Consider the following 27,141-nt stretch of genomic DNA (forward strand, 5'->3'; position numbering starts at 1 on the left):
TCAGTACTATAGGTCCTGGTGACAGAGGATGACAGATTAATTATAGCCAGAGAGATGCTATTGGCGCGCGCACGCACACGCACGCACACGCACACGCACACACACGCACACGCACACACACACACACACACACACACACACACACACACACACACACACACACACACACACACACACACACACACACACACACACACACACACACACACACACACACACACACACACACACACACACACACACACACACACAAGTTTATATTTGGTTTTGGTTACATTAAAGTTTACCTTAATTGAACTACATTTTTCAAAAAATGACAGTGTGGACAGTAGATGAATTTGAGTAATTATGTAATTTGTTTTACTGGTTTGGTTTTACTCCACTGGCACAGTAAATGGAAAACTACAGAACTCGACATCCATAAATTATCCACATATATTCCACTATCATGCCGGCACATATTCTGGCCCAAGCAGGGCCCAAGACCATCACAAACAACAGTCTTTGTATTGAGTTGTGCTTGAAATGTACTGCAACTCTGCAAACTGTTAATACATATTTCAATCAATCAATCAAACAACAACCTCCTGAACATCACCCAACAAGATGACATGCACTGCACTGCATACATGAGTATAGGCTAATCAATAAATGGCTATTAGTCCAGCTGCTTAGCTCCAATATATAAAGGAATCGTTCAGTTTGTGATAAAAGCATGACATTTGGTACACATATAGCCAAAGGCATCCCAAACATAATTGGATGTGGAGGCATCCTGAATTTAACATGGCACCCATGGCAGCCATTTTACAAAATGCCACCATTGACATCCTATTATAAGGAAATATTTTCTAAATTTCAAACTAGGGGGGTTTCATGATGCTGAATCCATTCCAAGCATTAGTTTTGCATAAAAACACTCATTGGGCTAAATTTGGCCATAGCAACTTGATGTCAGCACATTTGGGCAAGTTGCCATGTCCAAATTTAGCCCAATTTGGCCAATTAGCCCAAACTAATGCTTGGAATGGATTCAGCATCATGAAAACCCCCTAGTTTGATATGTCACATGCTACTTAAAGCATAAGGAAATTTAGAAAATATTGCCTTATAATAGGATGTCAATGGTGGCATTTTGAAAAATGGCTGCCATGGGTGCCATGTTGAAATTCAGGATGCCTCCACACCCAATTATGTTTGAGATGCCTTTGGCTATATGTGTACCAAATTTCATGCTTTTATCACAAAATGAACGATTGTTATGGTTATATTCTGCAATGGTTATCATTTGTCTTTTAAAAAAATGTTATTCATGTCCTCACTGTATTGTTTATGCCCTGCCTTTCTTTTCTTTTTTGTGTAAAGCACTTTGAGCTGCATTTCATGTCATGAAAGGTGCTATACAAATAAAGTTTTATTATTATTATTATTATTATTATATGGACCTGGGTTGGCAATGCATCATGTCCTCAGAAGTCAGAATGGACATCAACGCTACCCCGAGAGTCGCATTACACTGTCTGGACCCCAGACCCAGAACCAGAAGCCAAGAGAAAGAAAGGGAGGCCCTAGAATCAGTAGAATGACATGCGTTTAGCAGGATAGAGAAGCAGAACCATGCAACATCAGAGGCAGAGCAGGCCAGCTGGGGCCTGGGGGACCATATCATAATACTAGAGAAGACAGATGCAAGTGGAGAAACTTACTTGCATCTGTCATAACCGCAAGCACGGGAGCAGTGCATGTTCGGACCAACGGGACTTCGGATCTATGGGCAGTTCCCACCTGGTTAGCCCAAACATTTAGACTCTCGTAGGTTTTTTTCGATTCCGACGAATCTCGTAGATTCGTCAGAATCGAAAAAAACCTACGAGAGTCTAAATGTTTGGGCTATAACCTGGTGTTGTTGATGTTCTGCATATAGGAGAGCTTGTATCATTTATTTTATGTAGCCTATACTTTTGTATTATTAATGGTGCTACTTAATGTTATTTCTTACCTTTGTATTGTTGTGTCTCAGTCTCACACAGAACTGTATCTTTCTAAATCAAACTGCTGTGCTGCCTCTGTGGGCGACCGACTACTACTAGCCTCGCGTCACCTGGCTTTCCAACAAGGCCTGGGCGACTGAAATTCCGTCGAGGCCAGCTCAATAATAAAGGTATGCTATAAATCAATGTGACTCAAAGTGGAACTACGTTGTGAGCTTGTATATCTTATTCACCGCAGTAGGCGACTACAAATGAATGAATGTAGTCTAGTTCTGTTTGGGACACCTCGGAGGCTCGGAAACAGCAAGTGTTTTGAGTTGACAGATAATTGCATGCGTTTGTGAAGGTTGACAGAAAGCAGCCATCCCTATGCTGCCCTCATGTGGAGAGAGTCTGCAGTTGCAACCTGTTGTAGCCAAGCCTGACAACAACAGCACAGATTGTTAGATTGTCAGATTGGTTAAAGGGATATTTCACTTAAAGTTTTGGTAATTTAATCGTCTACCCAGGCTTATGTGAACACCCCAGACAGTTTTAAGTTGCTCGATTCAGTATTTAGATATTTGATATTTATTTTAGCTGGCCCGCCCCCTTCCTATACAAACCCAACCTCCATTTTAATGTAGGTTTTGTAATAATAATCAAAATCTAGAAAGTAGGCTAACTAGTAACTAATGTAGTGGAGTAAAAGTACAATATTTGTCTCTGAGATGTAGTGGAGTAATAGTATAGAAAATCGGAATTCAATTCAATTTAAAATTCGGAAAGTAAAGTAAAAGTACCTGATTTATTTTTACTTATAAGTACTTAAGTATACGTAGTTACTTTCCAACACTCCTGGGGGGCGGACAGGGACCCAGGGTGGTATGTGACAGACCGGCTGGTTCCTCCACATTGGTGCGCCACATAACAGCAGCAGCCGTATAGCACAGTCTCCCTTGGTTACCATCGGATTGGATGACATCAAAGGTGACAGAATATAGAATTGGCAAGAATTGAAAGTATGAATAAAATAGGCCTATCAGAAACCTTGTAACTCCACATTTGAATTTTTTTACATTTATTTCGTAAATGAATGACCTAGTTAATCATGCAAGTGCTCACGTCATGAGCTTGTTTTGGCTATTTTATTTCACAATGTATTTGTTTTAAACAAGAATAAAGAGGAACGGGTTGGGACTCAGTACTCTCAGTACAGAACTGTCACCATGGATGTGTGTGTTTACCTTCAAACTGTACTGCAGCTTATGATTAAACAGAATTCTTTTCTCTTTCTTTGACACTGGGAAGAATGAATACAATGGAGGTCCAAACCCTCGCCGGCTGATTGATCATAAAGTGAGCTTATCTGATCTAAGGGCTGCGTGTGAAGAGCAGCTAGGCCACCAGATGATTCTCTAGGGTCTGATTGGATGTGCGGCCTTTAAAGGCCAACTCAGATCAAAGGCTCACGAGACAGAATGTCAGCAGTGTGAACTAGACTAGCTCTGGTCCATAGCCTTCTACTGCTTCTACGATTCTGCCCTGCAGTATAAGGCTATGGGACTTTCGGTTTTAAATCTCAAATCGAAATCAGACCAGCCTCTCCTCTTTAGCGTATTTTAAAAGAACGTTTTTGCTACTCACCAAAACAAAGGCGGGTTGTGTCATTAGAAAGCCTACTTTCCTTAGTGGACGCACTCTGAGCCCCCCACCACACATATAAACGGTACTTTTTGGCCAGAAAGGGATTTAATTTCACCGGAGGAAAAATATTCTCTATGAGGCAGTTCTCTGGGCAATATCGGTAGAGGGCGCATTGGAGTAACTAAAAGTATTTTTTTTCCCGGTGGAAACAAAATCCCTTTTTGGCCAAAAAGTACCGTTTATACGTGTGGTGGGGGGCTCAGAGTGCGTCCACTAAGGAAAGTAGGCTTTCTATTGACACAACCCGTCTTTGTATTGATTTTCTTCCACACTCTGTTAGTGAAGACTCAGATCCAACCCACCATACAGGTTATTCGGTAGAACCAGAACTTGTTTCCACATAAACAGCAGAGCCACAGTCCATACACACTACATTTGATGACTTCTGTGTCCCTTTATACAAAAACCAACTACTGGTCTCTCAATCCCTGGTGATGAATGCTTATTATCGAGCGCTGAAGTCACTTTAATAAAAAGTATGAAACACAGGGCAGGAGTTAGCCTACTGCTAAGAGCAAGTGTCAGAGCCATTGATTATTATTGAATTTGAATCAGCTGGATGGAGATCTTGTAAGGAAAATAGGCACTAAGGCAGTGTTGTGTTCCCACATTATTATTGACTGACACGGATCACTCGAATTAATTTTATTGAACGACTGACAACAGAAAGTGGAACTCTGGAAACTCTGGGTCCATGCGGTCCCCTCCTTTCGCTCTACACCAAATGTCTTCACCGAAAATATCAGATTTACCGGCTCATGTTCTGCGTTTGCGACACATATCTGTGACCCTGTAGTGTAGATTGACTGTTTTAGCTGGATGTTCGCCTGTTATGATGTGAATTGGGACGCCAGGGTTCCTGTATGGTTATACGTTTCTAGCAATTAACACAGTAAAATCCTCAGTGTTTATTTAATTTATCACAGATTTTCAATATTTAAATAAATATTTAAAATAGATCGGATTGTAGATCGGCTATAGTATTTTTGTGTGGTTTTGGGCGGGAACCCCTTTTGGTGTTTTAAGCATTACGTTATACTTTAGCTATTGAAAAATAGCAGATCTACAAGCCGGTGCCGTGATACGAGCTTGTAGATCTGCTATTTTTGAAAAATCGTGAAATTGTGCCTCAAATCTTTGCATATATATTCTTTCAGAGCGAACGTTTTTAACTCAAATCTTTGCTTCTGGGGGCCTGAACAACATATTTTCAGATGGGGGTCGGCAGCCAATTTCATAACATTTTTGGCCTTGACATGAAATAATTTGAGAACCACTAATATAGAAACATGGGTTTTTCAGAAAACTGTCAGGATTTAGAAGACATTTGTAGAATCGTCCTCAGGTCTAAATGGTGGTTTTGGGAAACACCTGTAGTAGCGATACTAATATACTACTGCGCTGGGCTAATCCGCCTCGGGGAATATGCATATGCAATAGGGGCGGGTGAAGTGTGGCTGCGCCAGGCTACACCTGTAGTGGAATACCTTGGTTCTATTCAAGGAGGCAGGATTCCTGACCAGCGGCAGGAACAATGCAACCCGTTGGTGTAGCGATGGGTAGCTGTGGGGCCAGTGGTGGAAAAAGTACTCGCATGTTTTACTTGAGTAAAAATACTATATCAATACTGCAATGAAATACTCTGTTACAAGTTAAAAGTCTGGAATTCAAAAGTTTCATCAGTAAAATTACCAAAGTATCGGTAGCTAAATGGACTTAAAGTACCAAAAGTAGAAAGTATTCATTATGCAGAATGACCTGTTTCACAACTTTTCAAATGCATACAATATATTTTTTTTGAGTGGTGCAAACCATTCCAATAACCAGCTTTCTGTCTGTCTGTTTCTATGTTTCTATGTACCTGTACGTGGGGCCCAAATGAATGAGCATGGTTACTATGGTCACTGACATTACGTCAGACATTACGTCAGACCACAGCTGATCAGGCTATATAAGACCTTGCACCACTCAGTTCACACGGGTGTGATTTTTTTTTAATCGTTTGAAAATAGCAGATCTATACAGCTTGTAGATCGGCTATTTTAAAATGGCCAAAATGTATATATACTGTATGGCTGAATTGGTTAAGGTATGTTTTGTAATAATACTCACAATCTATAAAGTCACTAGCAACTAAAGTTTTCAAACCAGTAAGACACCCTGATCGAGGGGGGGGGGGGGGGGGGTGGTGGTATGTGACAGACCAACCAGGTTCCTCCACATTGGTGAGCCACATAACTTAACACTATTATATTATGCCACACCCTTTGTTGTGTGTATAAAAAGCCTACGTCAACACAGGACACCTCTCACCTCCCCTAACACTCCTGGCTCTCTCCACACCAACAGGGACTCTTCTTCCACCACACAGAACAAGTCAACCACCACCAAACCAACCATGAGTCTGAGGAAGAAGGGCAGCAGCCGTTCCGGCCTGTACAGCTCGGCAGGAGGTTTCAGTAGCATGTCCCTGGGGTCCTATAGCAGCACCAGGGCCAGCTGTGGACCCTACCTGGGGGGTCCCATCACCTCAGTGGTGATCAACAAGACCCTGCTGGCGCCGCTCAACTTGGACATTGACCCCACCGTCCAAGCTGTCCGCACCCACGAGAAGGACCAGATCAAGGGCCTCAACAACCGCTTTGCTTCCTTTATTGATAAGGTAAGAGGCCTGTTCCACCAGTGTTATCACCAGTTGAGAAAGTTGAACGTCTGACTACAGTGCGCGACATCGACATTGCTTCATTTGATCATAATGTGACTTGTTGTGACTCGTCCTGTGTTGTGATGTCCAATATTTTGATTTCCTCTATCTCATTGGTTGATTGGTTTATTTCATATTTTGGCTATTATTGTTGTTCTTCTTCTGTTTTAAAACTTTGACAGTGACAGGTGCTCCACAAATAAAATGTACTTTCCGGTACTCTACGGGTCTGTAAATGGAACCGAATGGACACATAAGGGTCCATTTGGTTCCATTTGCACACTCTCAGAGTGAAATAAACAGTGAGAATGTGACAGATAGGGCGTCCCAGGGATAAACAAAAATGGGGTCTGTGACCTGATGATGCATATCAAACCGGGGGCCTTGAAATGTAAAATGCTGCGAATCACTGAACTGAACTAATACTGGAATTTAACTCAGAGGGTGTATGAAATTAACCATTGAATGGACCCCAAAAGGGCCCCATGTGGTTCCATTCGTACGCTCTTGGAGTTACAGACCCTGTGAGGGTGCATTTGGACCGCTGGTGGTCCTAATACATTCATACTTTAGTTTAGTATATTAATCCATTGCACGAAACATTCATAATTAAACATGTACATTTCGTAGCCTACAGTCACACCCGTTAATGTTTTTTGTTTGTGTTTTTTTCCAGGTGAGATTCCTGGAGCAGCAGAACAAGATGTTGGAGACCAAGTGGACGCTGCTACAGGAGCAGACCACAGCCTCGTCCAACATTGAGCCCATGATGAAGGCCTACATCTCCAACCTGCGGAGGCAGCTGGACATGGTCAGCAACGACAAGAGCAGGCTGGACCAGGAGAATCACAGCATGCACAGGAGTGTGGAGGACTTCAAGACAAAGTAAGACATTAAAGGGAGCGCTTACAGTCCTTGCACCCATTTTGGTGTTAGCATCATGTGTTAGCATCATGTTATGCTTTAGCTATTGAAAAATAGCAGATCTACAAACTCATAGTGCGCCACCGAGTGGCGCGCTACGAGCTTGTAGGTCTGCTATTTTTGAAAAATCGAAGAACGACTGACATAGAAACATAGCTTTTTAAGAAAACTGTCAGGATGTAGAAGACATTTTTAGAATCTGATCTCAGGTCAAAATGGGTTAAGCTGGTAGCATTTTTGTCTACTAACTCTGTCTTAGAGGAGAAATGATGTGGACAGTTCAGAAACATGCCTAGTACCAATGACATCTTCGAGGGGGATTACAAGCTAAACTGCAGACTGTTCTTCCTGGAAAGTTAGCATGCTGAAATAGAAGCCATTGTTCTGTACATTGATGAAACCACAACGAAAGTTTGAAATCTCGTTTTTAATGACCAAACCTGCCTACCGATGATGTCACTGGTAGGCAGGTTTCTGAACTGTCCACAGATCTCCTCTGAGACAAAGAAATGGTGCCATCTCGTGTGAAGTGGTCCTTCTATGTTTGTAACGTTAATCTAAGATTCTAAGTCACATAAATGTAACCTGGCGTGTTGTTGTTTCCCTGTGTCTGGTTGCAGGTATGAGGAGGAGATTTACAAGAGGAATGAAACGGAGAATGAGTTTGTCAATCTTAAAAAGGTACAAATCCTTGTTAGACAGTACTGGAAAATGCATTAGTTGTTCCCAGCAAATAACAGCAAAAACACTTTCTTAACCTCGACAAGTAAAAACACCTTTCATTAGGAGGAAAGATTGAATTATCTGTGCAGTGTAAAAGAAAATCAAATTATTCGTATGAGTTACTCTGAGTTAAAGTGAAAACAGGGGTTTTAACTGTGTGTTAATGCAGTGTTTATCCACAGTTGTTAACCAAACCCATTAAAACCGAGAAAGCATCTGTGGAATTTTAGATTTAGCGTGGACTATTCAAAAATAGCAGATCTACAAGCTCCCTGCGAGCTTTAATGTACATCTGCTATTTTTTAACATTTTTGAATACTTTTTTTTAAAATGACAAATCATCTCTTCTTAATTTTAGACGGGGGTCCGTGGGCCGTGGCCAAATTTATATACATTTGTGGGGTCCTTACTCCTTGTCACAAAAATAACTGCTGCTAATGAAGGCATTTATAGAATCGGCCTCAGGCCTTCAGTTGACCAACTCACATAAAATGTGATATGCTCCACCAGTGTTGTTTTCGTCGACTAAAACTAAGACGAAAAATGTTCGTCGACTACCTTTTTCCACTGACGAAAACTAAATGGAAACTAAATGAAAACTAAGCTACGATGACTAAAACTAAGACTAAATATACTGACAATTTCGTCAACAAATAAAACTAAGACTAAAATGTTAGGAAGGAACTAGTGGACAACAGATCCAGTTACGTAATTTTACACTTGGTTGCATGCTGAAAATAGCAGATCTACAAGCTCACAACGCGTCGCAGCGCGACGTGTTGTGAGCTTGTAGATCGGCTATTTTCAGCAAGTGTAAAAACAATCATTATGACGGCATCAAGGCCCGCCAAAATACATTTTAGTTGACTAAATCAACTGTAGATTTAGTCGACTAAAATCTTATGATATTTAGTCGACTAGACTAAACTAGACTAAACACTAAAACATTCTAGGTGACTAAAATGTGACTAAAACTAAATGAAAACGTTTCAAGAGACTATGACTAAAACTAAAATAGAAATCTGCTGCCAAAAACAACACTGCACTCCATCACAGAGAAGAACCGGGACATGACGTACTGTAGGCTACTGTACACAGGATTTATCTGATTCATGGTGTCTTCATCTAGGATGTGGATACTGGCTATCTGTGCAAGGTGGACCTGGAGGACAAGGTCACTAGTCTGGAAGATGAGATCAACTTCCTCAGGAGACTCTATGACATGGTAACGCATCTTTACACAATTCATCCTGCCGTTGATTCTAATAAAGCATACATAACCACATGAACCCTGGCTTCCCTATTCATAATAAGCAAACATAATCCGTCTGTCAGAATCGGCAGATATGACCTTAATTTTATAATCGTGCACCCCTAGTCTTAAAGGGTTCGATCAAATGAGTGAGCTATGAAAACCTATTCTGTTTGCGTTTGCCGTCATGGTAGTTTTGTGCCGCTCACCATAGCGCTGTTGGTTTTGCCACAGGAACTGTGTGAGTTGCAGGAGAGCACGAAGAACACGTCGGTGGTCGTCCAGATGGACAACTCCCGCGATCTGGACATGGACCAGATCGTGTCAGAGGTCAAAGCCCAGTACGAGGACATCGCTGCACGGAGTCGCACGGAGGCCGAGAGCTGGTACAAGGTCAAGGTGAGGAGAAGGGTGATTCCATGGACTAAAACTAAATAAAAACTAAATAAAGACTAATCTACGATATAAAGAGAGAAAAAAAGAGAAAAGAGAAGGATCCGGGCACACAAGGTTAAAAACTGAGGAAGACTTTATTAATTTAAAAGGCAACTGCCAGGGACGGATTAACCCCCATGAGGGCCCCTGGGCCAGTAGTGTTTTTGGGGCCCCCATAGCGCGCGTGCGTGCACATTCTTTGTGTTTTTTTGTGTTTTTATCATCTTTTTGACCTAAATTTAACTAAATCAATGGCCAATTTCAGGGCCTCAAACCCAATACCACGCGGTCCAGTTTCCTCGAAGGGCCCCTGAGAGCCAAGGGCCCCTGGGCCACGGCCCCACTGGCCCAATGGCTGATTTGACCCTGGCAACTGCCAACATGTTTCGACCTAACAGGTCTTCATCAGGGCAAGATGAAGACCTGTTAGGTCGAAACATGTTGGCAGTTGCCTTTTAAATTAATAAAGGCGTTCCTCAGTTTTTAACCTTGTGTGTCGCCCCGGATCCTTCTCTTTTTATCATGTATTGATCCCGTTTTTTGATCCGTGTGAGCACCTTTTTATCATTATCACATCCTGCTACCTCCATTGAGCACCTGGTTAGTTCCTCTTGTTTCTCTAAAGACTAATCTACGATGACCAAAACTAAATATTTTGTCAGATAAAAACTAGACAAAAATGTTAGGGAGTGACCAATGGAGAAGAGACCCAGTAGAGCTATAAGACAAGTCATGTTGTGTTTGGTTGCTTTCAGAAACTAGATCTATAAGCAGCTACTAGCTCGTTGTGAGTTTGTAGATCTGCTATTTTCAGCATGTGTAAAATCAGGCATTACGATGACATCAAGACCTGTCAAAATATTTTTAGCCACTAGCTTAGCAAGAAGGAATCCTCCCTTGACCCAGGAAAATATTAGGGCTTTGGTCTTCATGCAGGCAGAGGCTGTGAGCCAATTGTACCAACTTGTACTTTTACAAAAAAGAAAAGAAAAAACACTCTCACTAATCCTTTAGCGTGAATAATTTAATTCAGGCATGTTGTTTGTGTATTTAAATATGCAATAACAAAGGTTTGTTAACAATGGGAGCAGAACAATGAAGGCAGTCACACTAGCTCAAATAAACGTTTCATAAACGTGTCAGTCCAATATTATGCTTGATTAATACAGTCTCTGTCGTAGATCTGCCATTTTCTACACGGGATACGTCACATGACAAAATACAAACATTTTATTTGAGGTGTGTCGTAAGTAACAAACTAAACCTCTTCTACTCGATCTTCCGCCTGCACCAGTTTGACCAGATGGCCGCCACGGCCGACCAGCACAGCAGTGAACTGAGTGAAACCAAGCTGGAGATCGCCGAGCTCAAAGGCCTGATCAGCCGGCTGCAGAACGAGATCCACTCCGTGAAGGCACAGGCGAGTACTCACAGTCAGAGTCACCACTGACGCTTGTGTTGATGATGTGTATAGTAGCAGCAAATAAAGACAAAAAGAAACACACCTAACTGTAAAGAATTGACATGTCAAATGCTGTGAAAGGTGACTTTGTGTCATTGTTATTAAGGCTGCTGATCAGAGTCTGACGCTGCATGCAATCTGAGCACAGTGCGACACAGAAACAAGTACATTCTGAGGTCTGTTCTCAACAATCCTTTAAACTAACTATAGTGATAGATTATTTATTATTGATTATCAAAAATATTTTATAATCAAATAAGATCACCCCGATCGCCCAGGGTTATTTAATCCATTAAATCATAGCGCCCAGCGATTTATAGCATGCGGAGAACATTTAGCAACGGACCGGATGTTATCCCGGATGTGGCTGAAGTAGCTTGATGTAGCCAAAACACTCTTGAGGTGATCGGCAACAACGGGAGGTATGATTAATTCTAACGCGACTAGCGACAGGACCGCGGTGGGCCGTCTAACACATAATATTTTCTTAGAATTGGACGGAATGATTTAGACCAAGTTATTCACGTCCCACTGGAAAATAACACCGAGTGTTGCGCAACAGACGCTCCCAGCCTGTGGAGCGATGCGATCGGTTCTGATATCAATAATCTCCGTCCTTTTTGATCAATCTCCGTCTTGAGCGCTGGGCGTTACTAATTGATACTAGGGCGGGGGAACTCCATCCTGTGCGCTCAGGGGTGTTAACCCTTTGCACCCCCCCTGACCTCCAACACCCTCAGCGTTCCACCGTGGAGGACCAGATATCAGAGGCGGAGGCGCGCGGCCAGAACGCGGTGAAGGACGCCACGGCTCGCGTCGGGGACCTGGAGCACGCGCTGCAGAGAGCCAAGCACGACATGGCCAGGCAGGTCAGGGAGTACCAGGAGCTGATGAACGTCAAGCTGGCCCTGGACATCGAGATCTCCACCTACAGGAAGCTACTGGAGGGAGAGGAGGAGAGGTGAATGGCCTGGGATTTAAAAACCCATTCTGGGGGCGGGAACCACGTTTGGTGCTTTAAGCATTTATGCTTAAAGCACCATATATACTTTAGCTATTGAAAAATATTGAAAAATAGCAGATCTACAAGCTCGTAGCGCGGCACTTATAGGTCTGCTATTTTTGAAAATTTGTGAAAATGTAAATGCAAATCTTTGAATATATATATATTCTTTCAGAGCGAACGTTTTTAACTCAAATCTTTGCTTCTGCATGGGATGTCCCTGCAGGGGTTTGGCGGCCAATTACATATAATTTTTGGGGTCCTTGACATGAAATATTGAGCACCACTGATATAGAAACATGAGGTATTTCAGAAAACTGTCAGGATTTAGAAGACATTTCTTCAAATTTCGACGTCAGGCCTAAATGGGTTAACCCATTTACACCCGAGGCCGATTCTAAAAGAAATGGCTTCTAAATCCTAAAAGTTTTCTGAAAAACCTATCTTTCTATGTCAAGTGGTTCTTTATGCTAGCTGCTGCCTGCTGGTTGTGATATCTTACAGCAGTGGTTCCCAAACTTTTTCATGTCAAGGACCCCCAAATCAACATTTATTAGGCCACGGACCCCCCATTTGAAAACATATGCCAGTGACCCCGATAAGGGAGATTTTTACGGCTCTAGCAGTGATTTCGAAACATATTAATTATAAGGACCCCCAGTTTCACACGCATTATGCTACGGACCCCCTGATTTAATGGCATTTCTATCTCTGGTACCCCAATGTATATTCTAAAACCACTGTTAATTTAACTCTGAGAGTGTACAAATTTGTACACTCTCAGAGTTACAGACCCATAACTATAATTGAGCTAGCTAGGTGCCCCCTGGAACTCCCTCAAGTACCCCCAGGGGTCCCCGGACCCCACTTTGGGAACCCATGTCTTACAGTGTGTAACCTCTTGTCACTCACAGGATTGGATATCAGTCTATCATCAGCATTCAGTCAGTGCCCAACAACAGTAAGTGTTTCAGTACTAGTGACACAGCACACACTCAAGCAGACACTCATAAGATGTGTGACCTGCTGTGTGAGCTTGCAGATCTGTTATTTTAAGTTGGTATTTGGATCCAATGTTCAACTTAATCCCTATTTTATAGTAGTATCTCAAAAATAGAAACAACCACAAAACTGTCCACATTGCAGATCATATTGTGTCACGATTCTTAAATTCTAGAAAATTGGTATAATAATCATGTCTAGATAATGACATGGCCGCCATATTGGCGCCTGGTTGACAAGTGGTTCAATAAAAGGCCTAAACTTCTGCAATCCTCTTCTAGACTGTGGAGGAAGAAAATTACACTCTTCTATTTGGCTATCGGGTTGTATAGTATAGTATAGTATAGTATTAGTATAGTATAGTATAGTATAGTATAGTATAGTATAGTATAGTGTAGTGTAGTGTAGTGTAGTGTAGTGTAGTGTAGTGTAGTGTAGTGTAGTGTAGTGTAGTGTAGTATAGTATAGTAGTAAAACAAGTGTCTACAGATGTATTTGTAGTTGGTGTTTCATTAACGACACTCTTTCCCCCAGGCCTGTGTATTGATACGTCGTATCCAGGACGGTCAGGACCAAGAAGTACGTATTTCACAACTTTTCTTCTAAATGGGGGGTTATAAATATTTATTACATGGCTTGGTTGAATGCTTGATTCTGATTGGTCAATCGCTGAATTCAGTGGTGAGTTATGTGTTGATAATGACCGCTCCGCTGTATAACAGACCTCTGCCTAATCAAACCCTCTGTTTCCAACATGACAGCCGTGTAAACACACACACACACTAGTGACACACAATGTAATTTACAGCTAAACATTGCTCTCAAAAAATGTTTTTGAAAACATTTGAGCGAGAAATAGACGAAGCAGTACCCGAAAATGAGATTCGATTTGATCAACTCACTGCCTTGTTTTCCGACAGTGCTGCAGCCCTGCAGCTGGCCAGACGTAGCCAGCGTGAACTTTTTTTGTTGTGTTTTGGGTCAATGTATTAATTTATGTTAGGTAGTCATGTAATAAGCGGGATAATATCTAGCTAATATCTAGATAATTCACAGACAGGGAGTTTAACCACCTCGGCGAGGTGGTTAAACTCCCTGAAGGTGAATTATCTCCCGACAATGACCACCTAGCCAGATATTATCCCTTACGTGACAAATAAAGTAATAACAAGAGGTTGGGACTAAATAACTACATTGGATCTGTTGTAACACAGGTTCTTTCTCCCCCCCTGAAATGTAGCAGTTTGGACTTACTGCACTCTGTTCATTCCTATCTCTAGGCCCTGTGATGAAAGGACAGTCACAGCATGAACCGCTTTGGTTCTGTAAGTATCCAACACGTAGGCCTATACATATATTTGCCACTGTGGGGCCTTCCTTCCACTATGTGTGCTGTGTCTCTCATACCATTAGACAGGGTGTCCTGGACAGTTTTCATTTAAACTGCACTCTTTCCTTTAGGTCCTGCAGTGCCTAAAAAGGAAGAGCCTGAGGTGACCACTTGCTACTTTCCAGCACGTACGTATTTTACCACTATGTGGCTTCGACTATGTTTGCTGTGTCACTCATTCTCAAACCGTTTTCAATGCAATGTGGGACCCAAAGTATGTAGGTTTAATAAAAATCTTAATTCCTATTGTTCACACATGGCTGTGGGTTGAGTAAACAGACTGACGCTGTCGGGCAAAATATATTAATGCCCTACTGTGTCATACTGCAGTGTCACGCAAAAGTAGCAAATATAGCCAAGCACACAACATGTCAGACTATTTCTGTTAGTGAAACAAGAGCTTGTCACTAAATAATAACTACATTGGATCCATGTACTGTGTTACCGAGGATATGAGATGTCACTCCGACGTCACTACAGTGACGTCAGAGACGACATCTTCAAGACTATAAAGAAAGGGCCTAGACAGGTTTGAGGGAGATTAAGCTATTGATACTAAGGATACTAAGGATACTAAGGACATCTATAAGATAACATTATCTTATCATCATATATCACTATCATCAAACGCCTTCTTCAAAGATTCGTAACTCACCCCTGACCTCAGGACGAATCTTCGGCTCCACAATTGGCATCTGATTAGATCCCGATTACATGGTCCTTGAACGCCGTCAAAGAACGCCAGACGCTGAGGACGACCGCCCTCAACACATCTGACTTCTAGACGACCTGACGACAACGCCAGACCGTCACCAAAAAACCTAAGGAGCGTCTTCCGACGCTAGATACAGTCCAAGATCTCAACTGAGAACCCTATCATGTCCCTATTAGAGGACAAGCGTTTCATCGCAGCTCTGCGCACCCTCAACACCCTCGCCGTGGCCAGGATTGCCAACAAGGCCGAGTATGAGAAACGCGCAACTGCAGAGCGAGAGCTTTACGAGAGACGGGAAGCTGCAGCGCAACGGGAAGCTGCTGCAGCGCAACGGGAAGCTGCTGCAGAGCAACGGGAAGCTACAGCGCAAATGCGCCATGAGCAGCTGATCGAGGCAATCACCCGAGCCTTCGCCCAAGCAGGCGACGGGAACCTTGCGCCACCAATCCAGCGAGATGATCGGTCAGATGACAGACATTACATCCCGCCGTCACCCGCCACAGTGCGGTCTCTGACCCAGGGACACACCGAGGACATCGCACGACGCGTAGAGTCGGCCAAACAATTGGCCGAGAAGTCCGCGGACAGTGCCCCCCGCCCGACCGAGGAGGGCCCGGCCGCCGCCCAATCTACAGTGCCTCCCGAGCCGACCCTCGCTCAGGGCGCGGCACGGCCGGCAGATACACCATCCCAACCCAGGTGCTACATCGCAGAATCCACTCGGACCTCCGATGTTGGGATCCAGCACCTGGACAGCGACGCCTGCGAGCTCTCCACCTCACCAGGCCGTGACAATGGCATATGCAATGCTCCTACACCAGCCCCCGACGCTACGGTCGACGGGGGGAGAGCGATCAGCCTCAGCCTCGACTTAGTCGACCGCTGCGTCAGCATTTCCAGCCACCTTGCCACTCAAAAGGGAAAGCTAACAACGAACCCCCACTCAGGAGAGATAGAGGGAAGGCCAAAGTCACCCCCCACTACATTGACGCAAGCTAGCAGCGTACTGAATGAGTCAACAGAGAATTGTGCGGAGGTCAGCCTGAGCAGGCCAACACCCCCGCCCAACCGAGCCACCCTTCGTCCACCTGACAGGCCCACCAGCAAGAAGGAGGACGAGGACGACGACGGCGACCCGCAGGGCCTCAGGCCACCGCGACACCACGTTGCACGTGAACATGAATATGACCATGAACGTGCACGGTCCCCGAGCCCCGACCCGCGTCACAGCGCACAAACCTGTGCACCAAGAGACGACCGCGAATCTGGCTCAGCGCCCGCCTCACAACGCAGAGACGTATGGGCCAGGCAACACAGCCAAGCCAACCTGTCGGTGAACCAATCCCAGTCACTGGGTGTCCTGGCAGACGTACTCGGCAGGGAGATTATCATCCTCGAAACATTCGACGGCTCTAGCCCCAGCTCCTACCCGAGCAGTCAAGCAGACAGCCAAGCGACCGAGGACGTTCAGCTTTACGACCCGAACGCCCTCAAGGCGCCAATTGTCGCAGCACCAACGACCGAGACGGCAACTGCCCATGTCTCAAGCACAGCTCTAACCGCTATAGCACTGGGAGTTAAGACTGCCTCCATCCCCGCCCCAAGCGTGGGCACACGGCGAAAGCTAGAGACCAAACAATACGAGTCTAGCGTCGCACAGACAAGGAACAAGGAGAGCGGCACTTTGGCCCCAACGAGTGGCCAAGTCGCCACGCTCCACCTCGTCTTTTGTGTGAGCTCGCCTCAAAACGAGCCTGCACAGACAGAGAATCTACAACAGCAGACCAGCGCCAGGAAGATATCCCACCCGGCGCCCAAGAGAGACGACAACGTCCTGCTCGATAAAGAGCTGTTGCAGGTCAACGAGATGAAACCGAACAAAGTCAAGCCGACTAGGCTAGGCCGGCTAGGTTTCTTTATTCTAGCAATCTCACTGACAGCCGCAGTTATTCATCACGCGGCACGCCCCAGACAACTGTTAATCACAGCGGGCAACCCGAATACCAACACCTATCAGAGGAACGACGAACTAGCGTTAATACCAATTGACGCGAGCACGTCCCAGCCCGGGAACCCGCCAGGGTCACAGACGAGGCCACACGCAGCCTTGGCCGGACTCCCCGGCGGAGAAAGCCTGCCCAGCCTCAGGTCAGTCATGATGCAGCGAGTGCCCGCTCCCCAGGGAGCCACTAGCTGGATGCAGACACGATCCTACGCCACGGTCAGGCACATCATCATCGAGATGCTATGGCGCCTCTTCTGTTCATCATTTCAGATGCTGTAAGGCCCCCAAGCCACCATGCCAACTTCCACAGACTCTAGTGTGACAATGCGATCCTCCAGGGTCCTCCACACGCCACCAGAGAAAAGATGGAAAAGGGGGAGCAGGGGGAATAAGGTGAAGTCGGCGTTCCGCAGCCTAGTGCTGTCCGACTCACCAGCCTCGTCCTACAAAGGACGCACCAAGGCCACTGCGTTGAAGCAACGCAGGGGGGGAGCGGAACAAACAGGACAAACAACACGACAGCGTACGCCGACAACGGCCCAAACATCGTCCTGCAGCTCACCTCCAGCATGCAGTCGAGGCTCTGAGCAACAACAACTACATACGCTCCAACCCCAACGCTGCCAAGACCATAGAACACTCACCTACAACTGGTCAGTGTCCTGACGAAATCTGCGAAAGCACGGTGATCTACACCTACCGCCACTAGAGCGAGCAGAAACAGGAGCATCAAGCTCAAGAATAAACACACCTTAAAAGCAGGAGCAGAGTCCAAAGGAAGCCTTCGCGCACCTGAGGCAAGAGCCCGGAGCGACGATGGCCGCCATGGATGTGAGGGGGGGAGCCCAAAGGAGGCCAAAGCCCCCCAGGTAGATAGCAGCAGGCCAGAGCCTGTTAAGAAAGCAGAATTCTACCCAATCCGTAATACCAACCGACGCCACCAGTCACCCATCCTGAAGCCGAACTGCTCAGCCGCAAGAGGCAGCGACATTCTCCGGTCCTACATCGACCAATCGCCCCTCGCGAAGAATCCTGACACCAGGACGCGGCCCCCTAGACGCAGTGACGCAGTCGTACCTACACACGACCTGTGACGCAACTGATCGTACTCCCAGACCACAGCTGCGGTAGCAAGGGAAACGAATAGTGACCACGGATAGTGAAGCTAGTAGCTTCACTGAGGGGAGTGTTACCGAGGATATGAGATGTCACTCCGACGTCACTACAGTGACGTCAGAGACGACATCTTCAAGACTATAAAGAAAGGGCCTAGACAGGTTTGAGGGAGATTAAGCTATTGATACTAAGGATACTAAGGATACTAAGGACATCTATAAGATAACATTATCTTATCATCATATATCACTATCATCAAACGCCTTCTTCAAAGATTCGTAACTCACCCCTGACCTCAGGACGAATCTTCGGCTCCACAATTGGCATCTGATTAGATCCCGATTACATACTGTATATAGAATATACATTTAAACTGCACTCTTTCTTCTAGGCCCTGTGCTTAAACTGGAACTGCCTGAGCTGATCGTCTGCCACTTGCCAGCACCAAGTACGTATTTTACCACTGTGGGGCTTCGACTATATTTGCTGTGTCACTGACACCATTAGACAGGGGGTTTCCTAAACCGTTTTAAATGTGGGACGCAAAGTATTTAAAAGTTACTCAAAAATGGTAATATATTACGTATTATTAGTTACTTAAAAAAAAAAAGAAGTACATTATTACTTATTACTCCCTGCCCTGTAGATTTAACCAAACCGCTTGTCCTCTTCTTTTCTAATACTGTTCACACCTGTTCTGTCTGACAGTGGGTTTGTGTGTAGGGTGAGTAAATGTGGTTCATTGAGACACTTCAGCTCAGATTGACCATAAACCATTTATTGCAAAGCTATTGCATGTTAGTATGGCGGAATGGCTCTGCTCATGTGATATCAGATAATCTGCGTATCCAGACACAGGTCTGATATCACATTTGATATCTCCGATTATCTGTGCACCGAGACACTGCTCTGATATCAACAACCCCCCCCCCAGAGCAGAGCCAAAGATACAATAATCCATGAACAACAATACACTGTAATAACACAAGCTCCATGCTGAGCTGCTTGAGAGCTCAGCATGGAGAATGAGTAGTGAGCTGAGGCTGCTTAAGTAGGCCGCCTGAATTGCACTGTGGGAATGAGGGCGTGGCCTGGAGAGGCAGCTGATTTAAAGAAGCAGAATGAATTACTATAGGGATGAATGAGGGAAACTATATACAGTACATATAACCTTCTGCCTTCCGTGCCTCAATGAAATATCGCTACGCTTGATTTGTGTAAACAACAATGTTTACAGATGTATGTACATAATCATACATACATACATACATACATACATACATACATACATACATACATACATACATACATACATACATACATACATACATACATACATACATACATACATATATTTAAACTGCACTCTTTCCTTTAGGTCCTGCAGTGCCTAAAAAGGAGGAGCCTGAGGTGACCACTTGCTACTTTCGAGCACGTACGTATTTTACCACTATGTGGCTTCGACTATGTTTGCTGTGTCACTCATATCATTAAACAGGGTTTCTCAAACCGTTTTCAATGCGATGTGGGACCCAAAGTATGTAGGTTCAATAAAACTCTTATTTCCTATTGTTCACACATTGTTTGGCTGTGGGTTGATTAAACAGACTGACGCTGTCCGGCAAAAACCTTGTATCTCTCAAGTTATGTTTTTTTTATGCCCTACTGTGTCATACTGCAGTGTCACACAAAAGTAGCAAATATAGAGCGTATGCGTGTGACATCATCATCAAACCAGGAAGTTATGCAGGAACGCCTACTGAGTGGCAAAAAACTACTTTCTGGCCTTGACAGCCCATACATCCACACAGAAAAGTTATATCTGATTGCATTAAACATTAAACAATGTTAAACTCACTTTGCCTGTTGCTTTGCCACTCGATTTGCCACTCGATGTGCCATTCATTTTAAGCATGCGCATACTCTCTATAGCCAAGCACACAACATGTCAGACTATTTATGTTAGTGAAACAAGAGCTTGTCACTAAATAATAACTACATTGGATCCATGTATATAGAATATACATTTAAACTGCACTCTTTCTTCTAGGTCCTGTGCTTAAACTGGAAAAGCCTGAGCTGATCGCCTGCCAGTTGCCAGCACAAACAGTAGAAAAGCTACTCAAAAATGGTAATATATTACGTATTACTAGTTACTTAAAAAAAACATATATATATATATTACTTATTACTCCCTGCCAAAAGTAACTAGTTATTATTAATTTACTTTAGTTTTTTCTTCTTGCCCCCAGTAATTGCATCTTTTGTCCCCAAAAGTCTCCCACTACCCAGCTTGTTACGGACGATAACTTTTGGAACATAGTTATGTTTTTGAGTGGTGTAAACCACTCCTACAACTGGCTTTTTTGTGCAGAAAAAATGAGCATGGTTGCTATGTTCAAAATAATTTATGACGTAATTAAATCACACCCGGGTGAACTGGATGACCGTAGCAACCATGCTCATTTTTTCTGCACAAAAAAAGCCAGTTGTGAAATCACATCCGGGTGTGATTTCATTACGTCAGATCAGAGCTGATCAGGCTATATAATACCTTACCTTATATAATACCTCACATCGGACAAAAACTCCAGCTGAATCAACTTCATGGTCACAAATCATCACATCAGAAGACGACCCTACCTAGCCAAAGATCTTTAAAGACGGGTGTGATTTCATTACGTCAGACATTACGTCAGACCACAGCTGATCATGCTATATAAAACCTTACACCACTCAGTGAGTCAGTTCACACAGGTGTGATTTTTTTAATATATATTAATGTCCTACTTTGTCATACTGCAGTGTCACGCAAAAATATAGCCAATCTACAAGGACACAACATGTCAGACTATTTCTGTTAGTGAAACAAGAGCTTGTCACTAAATAATAACTACATTGGATCCATGTATATAGAATATACATTTAAACTGCACTCTTTCTTCTAGGCCCTGTGCTTAAACTGGAAGAGCCTGAGCTGATCGCCTGCCGCTTGCCAGCACCAAGTACGTATTTTACCACTGTGGGGCTTTAACTATATTTGCTGTGTCACTGACACCATTAGACAGGGTTTCCTAAACCGTTTTAAATGTGGGACGCAAAGTATTTAGATTAACCAAGCCACTTGCAATGTCCTCATCTTTTCTATAGCCTACTGTTCACACATGTTCTGTCTGTCAGTGAGTTTGTGTGTAGGTTGAGTAAATATGGTTGTGTAAACAACAATGTCTACAGATGTATGTACATAATCATACATACATACATACATACATACATACATACATACATACATACATACATACATACATATATTTAAACTGCACTCTTTCCTTTAGGTCCTGCAGGTCATCCTGAGGTGACCACTTGGTTCTTTCCAGCACGTACGTATTTCACCAGTCCACTATGTGGCGTCGACTATGTTTGCTGTGTCACTCATTAGACAAACTGACGCTGTCGGGCAAAAACCTTGTATCTCCAATATATCAAGTTGTTTTTGAGTGGTGTAAACCACTCCTACGACTGGCTTTGTTAGTTTACGTGTCTGTCTGTCTGTTCGTAAAAAATGAGCATGGTTGCTACGGTCACCCAGTTCACCCGGGTGTGATTTCATTACGTCAGACATTACGCCAGACCACAGCTGATCAGGCTATATAAGACCTTACACCACTCAGTTCACACGGGTGTGATTTTTGAGTGGTGTAAACCACTCCTACAACTGGCTTTTTTGTGCAGAAAAAATGAGCATGGTTGCTATGTTCAAAATAATTTCTGACGTAATTAAATCACACCCGGGTGAACTGGTTTTAATATATATTAATGCTCTACTTTGTCATACTGCAGTGTCATGCAAAAGTAGCAAATATAGCCAATCTACAAGCACACAACATGTCAGACTATTTATGTTAGTGAAACAAGAGCTTGTCACTAAATAATAACTACATTGGATCCATGTATATAGAATATACATTTAAACTGCACTCTTTCTTCTAGGCCCTGTGCTTAAACTGGAACAGCCTGAGCTGATCGCCTGCCACTTGCCAGCACCAAGTACGTATTTTACCACTGTGGGGCTTTAACTATATTTGCTGTGTCACTGACACCATTAGACAGGGTTTCCTAAACCGTTTTAAATGTGGGACGCAAAGTATTTAGATTAACCAAGCCACGTGCAATGTCCTCATCTTTTCTATAGACTACTGTTCACACCTGTTCTGTCTGTCAGTGGGTTTGTGTGTAGGTTGAGTAAATATGGTTGTGTAACCAAAAATATCTACAGAATACACACGCTTAAACTACACTCTTTCCTCTAGATCCTGTGCCTACAAAGGAAGAACCTGAGCTGAACACTTGCTACTTTCCAGCAGGTACATATTTTACCACTGTGGGGCTTTGACTATGTTTGTTGTGTCACTCATACCATTAGACAGGCCTTCCCCAAACAGTTGTCATTGTGGAGTGGGACCCAATGGGGCCTATACAGTATGTAGGTTTAATAAAATGTTTATTCTCTTTTGTTCACACCGGTGATCGGTCCTGTTTGGCTGTTTGGCTGTAAACCCACAGACAGTACACGCACTGTCAGTTGAGTAAACAAACCGAATTGGGCTGAAACCTTGTATCTCCATATATCAAGTTGTTATGTTTGTTTGTTGTGACCAAAGGTCGCATTTACTATGAAAATGTGCAATTCCTGTCAGTGTATCACTCAAAATCCCCATACATGGGAAAGCCCCCATATATGGTGCCCAGATCGTGACATCACTATGACTGATGTCATAGTAAATGCGATCTGCTGTCGCAATTAAGCCCATATGGAAGCCCATATGGAGTATGGAGAACAGGTTCTGACATTCCATATGTTGATCCTTCCCCATCCATCCTTCCTCTTCGATGTCTCCCTTTTGACTGATACCTGTCCATTCAAACTCTAGACGGGCCCACCCCAAAGTTATTAGTGCAGCCGCGCCCAGAAGCCCGCAACCATAACCGCAAGCACGGGAGCAGGCGCTAGTCCGAGGTGCGGACACATGTCGAACCAATGCTCCGTCGGACCATAGTATGCCTCCCTGTCACTACAGGATATACATTTAAACTGCACTCTTTCCTCTAGACCCTGTGCTTAAACTGGAAGAGCCTGAGCTGATCGCCTGCCTCTCTCCAGCACCAAGTACGTATTTTACCACTGTGGGGCTTCGACTATATTTCCTGTGTCACTGACACCATTAGACAGGTTTCAATGTGGGACCCACAGTATGTAGATTTAACCAAATCGCTACAATGTCCTCACCTTTCCTATACTGTTCACACTGTTGGGTAAATAATATTGTACTGTATATACTGTAAAAAAAAATTAACTGCAATTTTTACTTCCAGTCCCTGTGGTGAAGTGTGAGGAACCAGAGGTCCCCATATGTTACTTTCCAGCACCAAGTATGTATTTTACAGCTTTGGGGGTTCAACAATACTGTTTTTTGGAGGGGGAATTAACAAGTAGAAAACGTACAAGCTCGTGGTGGACATTTTTGCGTTTTTATACATTTATACTTTGTACAAACATTGTACTTCACTAAAACAGTTTGAAAACAATTTTCTTTTTTTAATTTCAAAAACAGGCGTACAGTAGCCTACAGGTGCGGCTCGAAGTGACACGCTGTCAGCCTGCATGTGCTATTTTTGAGAACCGCTGTTCTAAACCACTGTTTTTTTTCTGAAAAACGTATAATGACAGTTGATGCTTTTTGCTTTCCTGATTTTAATGGGTTAAACTGCCTTCTTTCCTGCAGGCTCCCCTGTGATGAAGACACCTGAGTCACCACCGGTTCTCATCAAGACGACGGAAGCCTAGGACAGCAAACATTTCTTACAGCTGAAACTAAACGCCTTTGGCATTAGTACATGCTCATCAATGGCCTTACATGTTTTGACAAGCTGAATATTAAAGTCAAAGTGGCATAGCCTAATGTGCAACATAAGGATGGTCTGGATAACTACTGCTCATGTAATAAAACGTCTATCTCAGAAATACAACATGTCTTTGATTACTTTGATTGCCTCTTTCTCTTCACTCCATCCCATTCCAATCACACCAGACATGCATATAGGCGAGACATACAATACATGCGAGAGACAGACAGAATTAGACACACACGTTGTAAAGCAGCGTTGTGACCAACTTAATGCCACATCTTAACAAATGTGTGCATTTCTGCTGCCATAGCAACTGAGATGTTTTTGAAAACCTCTGACCAATCAGCACACAGATATGACACATCAACTCGGGAGAGTCTGTGGATATAAATAATCATGTCAGTGCTGCACTGTCCCATTAGTGGAGTTGAACATGCTGTAAGGACTCAATATCTGAACTTACAGTGAAACCAGCATCAAACTGAAAGGTTTTGAGTCTACACTAAAGTGAGAATGTCTCGCAGATATGATTCCAGAACAACCATCTTCTCCCCTGAAGGACGCTTATACCAGGTGGAATACGCCATGGAAGCAATCGGTCATGCTGGAACATGTCTGGGAATTCTGGCGAACGATGGCGTCCTGTTAGCTGCAGAGACGCGCAACGTCCACAAACTGCTTGACGACACTTTCTTCTCGGAGAAGATTTACAAGCTCAACGAGGACATGGCTTGCAGTGTCGCCGGGATCACATCCGATGCTAATGTTCTCACAAACCAGCTGCGACTAATCGCACAGAGATATGTGTTGCAGTACGGGGAGCCTGTTCCCTGCGAGCAGCTTGTGACGCACCTGTGCGACATGAAACAGGCCTACATGCAGTTCGGAGGCAAGAGGCCGTTTGGCGTGTCCCTGCTCTACATGGGCTGGGACAAACACTACGGGTTCCAGCTGTACCAGAGTGACCCCAGCGGCAACTACGGAGGCTGGAAGGCCACCTGCATCGGCAACAGCAGCGGCGCCGCGGTGTCGATGCTGAAGCAGGAGTTCAAAGAGGGAGAGATGACGCTGGCCGCCGCGTTGGCCCTGGCCGTCAAGGTCCTCAACAGGACCATGGATGCCACCAAGCTCTCGGCAGAGAAGGTGGAGATCGCCACTCTGACGCGGGAAGACGGCAAGACAAAGATCAGGGTGCTGAAGCGGAGGGAGGTGGAGGAGCTCATAGAGAGGCACAACGCAGAAGAGGCCTGAGCAGTGCCCGTGCCTCAAATGAGGCTGTCTACTATGATGTCAGAATGTGACGTACAGTACGACATCTCCATGTTTGGGTTTCAACCCAATACAACCTCAATTGTCTTCCATGCAGTATAAGACAACAGTTCAAAAAGTTTAATAATTTCTTTATTATTAATAATTTATAATCAAGAAAAAAGTGGCACTGTATGCCCTGACAGCCCCGTTATTTAATTTTGCAAGGCCTTTGCTTTGCCCGAGTCGTAGCGGGGAGGCGAATATATCAGTTCAATCAAGATATTATTTCTTCGAGATAATGTGACTTGTCTGGGTCATTGAAGGATGCACAGCTTTGTGTGTGTTTGTAGCACAGAATGTGATGATTTGATTGGCTGAGCACAGAATGTGATAATGTATGACGATAAGAGTGCCCCTCACTCAAGTGTGATTTTTGTATAAGTGCAAGAATGATGACTTATATTTCAGCATGCTAACTTTCAGGAAGAGAAAGGCTGTAGTTTCTATTCACTTGGAATCCCCATTGATGATGTCATTGGTAGGTAGGCAGGTTTCTGCAAGGGGCCAGTGAGGCTATTCAACGTTGAGGCGCTCGGCCCTAGTGGTAGGAGGAGGGACTACAGGCGGACCCGTGGAGCTGGGCTTTAACATTGAGCGCTCGGTTGCACTTCCGCATTTGACCACCAATGCGGAAGTAGACGTTCTGAGACGGTACTTCCGGCAGTCTTCCGGGTGCTTCAAAACGCCACTGAGCAACTTCCACTGACATGAATAGCTGGGGGGCGGAGCTTCGCGCCAGTTCAGGGGCGGAGCTTCGCGCCAGTTCAGTCTCTATCCTTTTACTCTATGGGTTTCTGAACTGTCCAGAGCCCACCAGAGTGAGTAGGCGGGAATTGTGCCATCTTGTAATGAGGATGATTGAGGACCAATTATATGAGACTAGAGGTTTAGCCGGTCTTAGGATAGGAGTTTTAAAATGACAGTTCAACTGAGAGACTGAGCAAGCTGTCATTCCTTACATTACTCACCTATCAATTCAATCTCATTTGTTCTTGTTCCAAAATAAGGACTGCTCCTGATCCCCTCTTACTCCAAAGAATCCAAAACAAACCACATTGAAAAAGATAACGGATTGAGTTCATATTAAAAATAGCATATATAATTAAACTATGTCAAAAGTGTGTTTATAAACTCCAACACAGCACACAGAGTATAGTTAGTGTCTTGTATCCCGTTTGTGTCACTACATTCAAAACACAATTTTATTTCCGCTCAAACTTTTTCACTTTTCAAACTTTTTTACTTTGTGTGTAAAACATGTATATCTGCAACCCGGTCTCCCAAGTCAAACGTTCTATTTGTCTATATCGGTACGAGTGTTTGTCCATTTTGTCCATATCAGTAGCGTTTGCACACACCGCCCACTAAGCCCTTTGGGAGATACAGTATATTAGGCTATTGCAGCATCGCACACTCCATTGATTGACCAACCATATTTACACGCACGCACACACACACACACACACACACACACACACACACACACACACACACACACACACACACACACACACA

The 27,141-nt window shown here is 44.0% G+C and overlaps 2 protein-coding genes across 3 annotated transcripts; both read left to right on the forward strand.

Moving 5' to 3' along the window:
• The first annotated feature begins 2,027 nt into the window (after positions 1–2,027).
• Positions 2,028–24,320, forward strand: LOC306916424 (keratin, type II cytoskeletal cochleal-like). 2 transcript variants are annotated; one of them, XM_079494267.1, is made up of 22 exons: positions 2,028–2,161; positions 6,027–6,339; positions 7,058–7,266; positions 7,926–7,986; positions 9,158–9,253; positions 9,515–9,679; positions 11,010–11,135; positions 11,918–12,138; positions 13,095–13,141; positions 13,717–13,761; positions 14,463–14,507; positions 14,644–14,700; positions 18,800–18,856; positions 19,787–19,843; positions 20,459–20,539; positions 21,357–21,413; positions 21,744–21,788; positions 22,399–22,455; positions 22,719–22,772; positions 23,519–23,575; positions 23,782–23,838; positions 24,192–24,320. In XM_079494267.1, exons 2-22 carry the CDS (start codon positions 6,076–6,078, stop codon positions 24,251–24,253), a joined length of 1,920 nt encoding a protein of 639 aa, XP_079350393.1. In that variant the 5' UTR covers positions 2,028–2,161; positions 6,027–6,075; the 3' UTR covers positions 24,254–24,320. The 2 variants fall into 2 exon arrangements, with proteins under 2 accessions (XP_079350393.1, XP_079350394.1); XM_079494268.1 differs by lacking the exon at positions 22,399–22,455.
• Positions 24,321–24,804: 484 nt separating this feature from the next.
• LOC306916503 (proteasome subunit alpha type-4-like) lies at positions 24,805–25,566 on the forward strand (the record flags this gene model as incomplete). The annotated part of the gene is made up of 1 exon (XM_079494392.1): positions 24,805–25,566. The coding sequence occupies exon 1, from the start codon at positions 24,829–24,831 to the stop codon at positions 25,564–25,566; it is 738 nt and encodes a 245-aa protein (XP_079350518.1). The 5' UTR covers positions 24,805–24,828.
• Positions 25,567–27,141: the final 1,575 nt, after the last annotated feature.

Source organism: Electrona antarctica (genome assembly GCF_951216825.1).
Source record: "Electrona antarctica genome assembly, chromosome: 23".
NCBI classification, from domain to species: Eukaryota; Metazoa; Chordata; class Actinopteri; order Myctophiformes; family Myctophidae; genus Electrona; species Electrona antarctica.

What these genes read in the sequence shown, in the direction of transcription:
- LOC306916424 (XM_079494267.1), top strand. Translation starts at nt 6,076, where the DNA reads ATGAGTCTGAGGAAGAAGGGCAGCAGCCGTTCCGGCCTGTACAGCTCG. An exon ending in GCATGAACCGCTTTGGTTCT is followed by an intron (nt 14,508 to 14,643) that starts GTAAGTATCCAA and finishes TCTTTCCTTTAG; the next exon opens with GTCCTGCAGTGCCTAAAAAG. An exon ending in AGAAAAGCTACTCAAAAATG is followed by an intron (nt 20,540 to 21,356) that starts GTAATATATTAC and finishes TCTTTCTTCTAG; the next exon opens with GCCCTGTGCTTAAACTGGAA.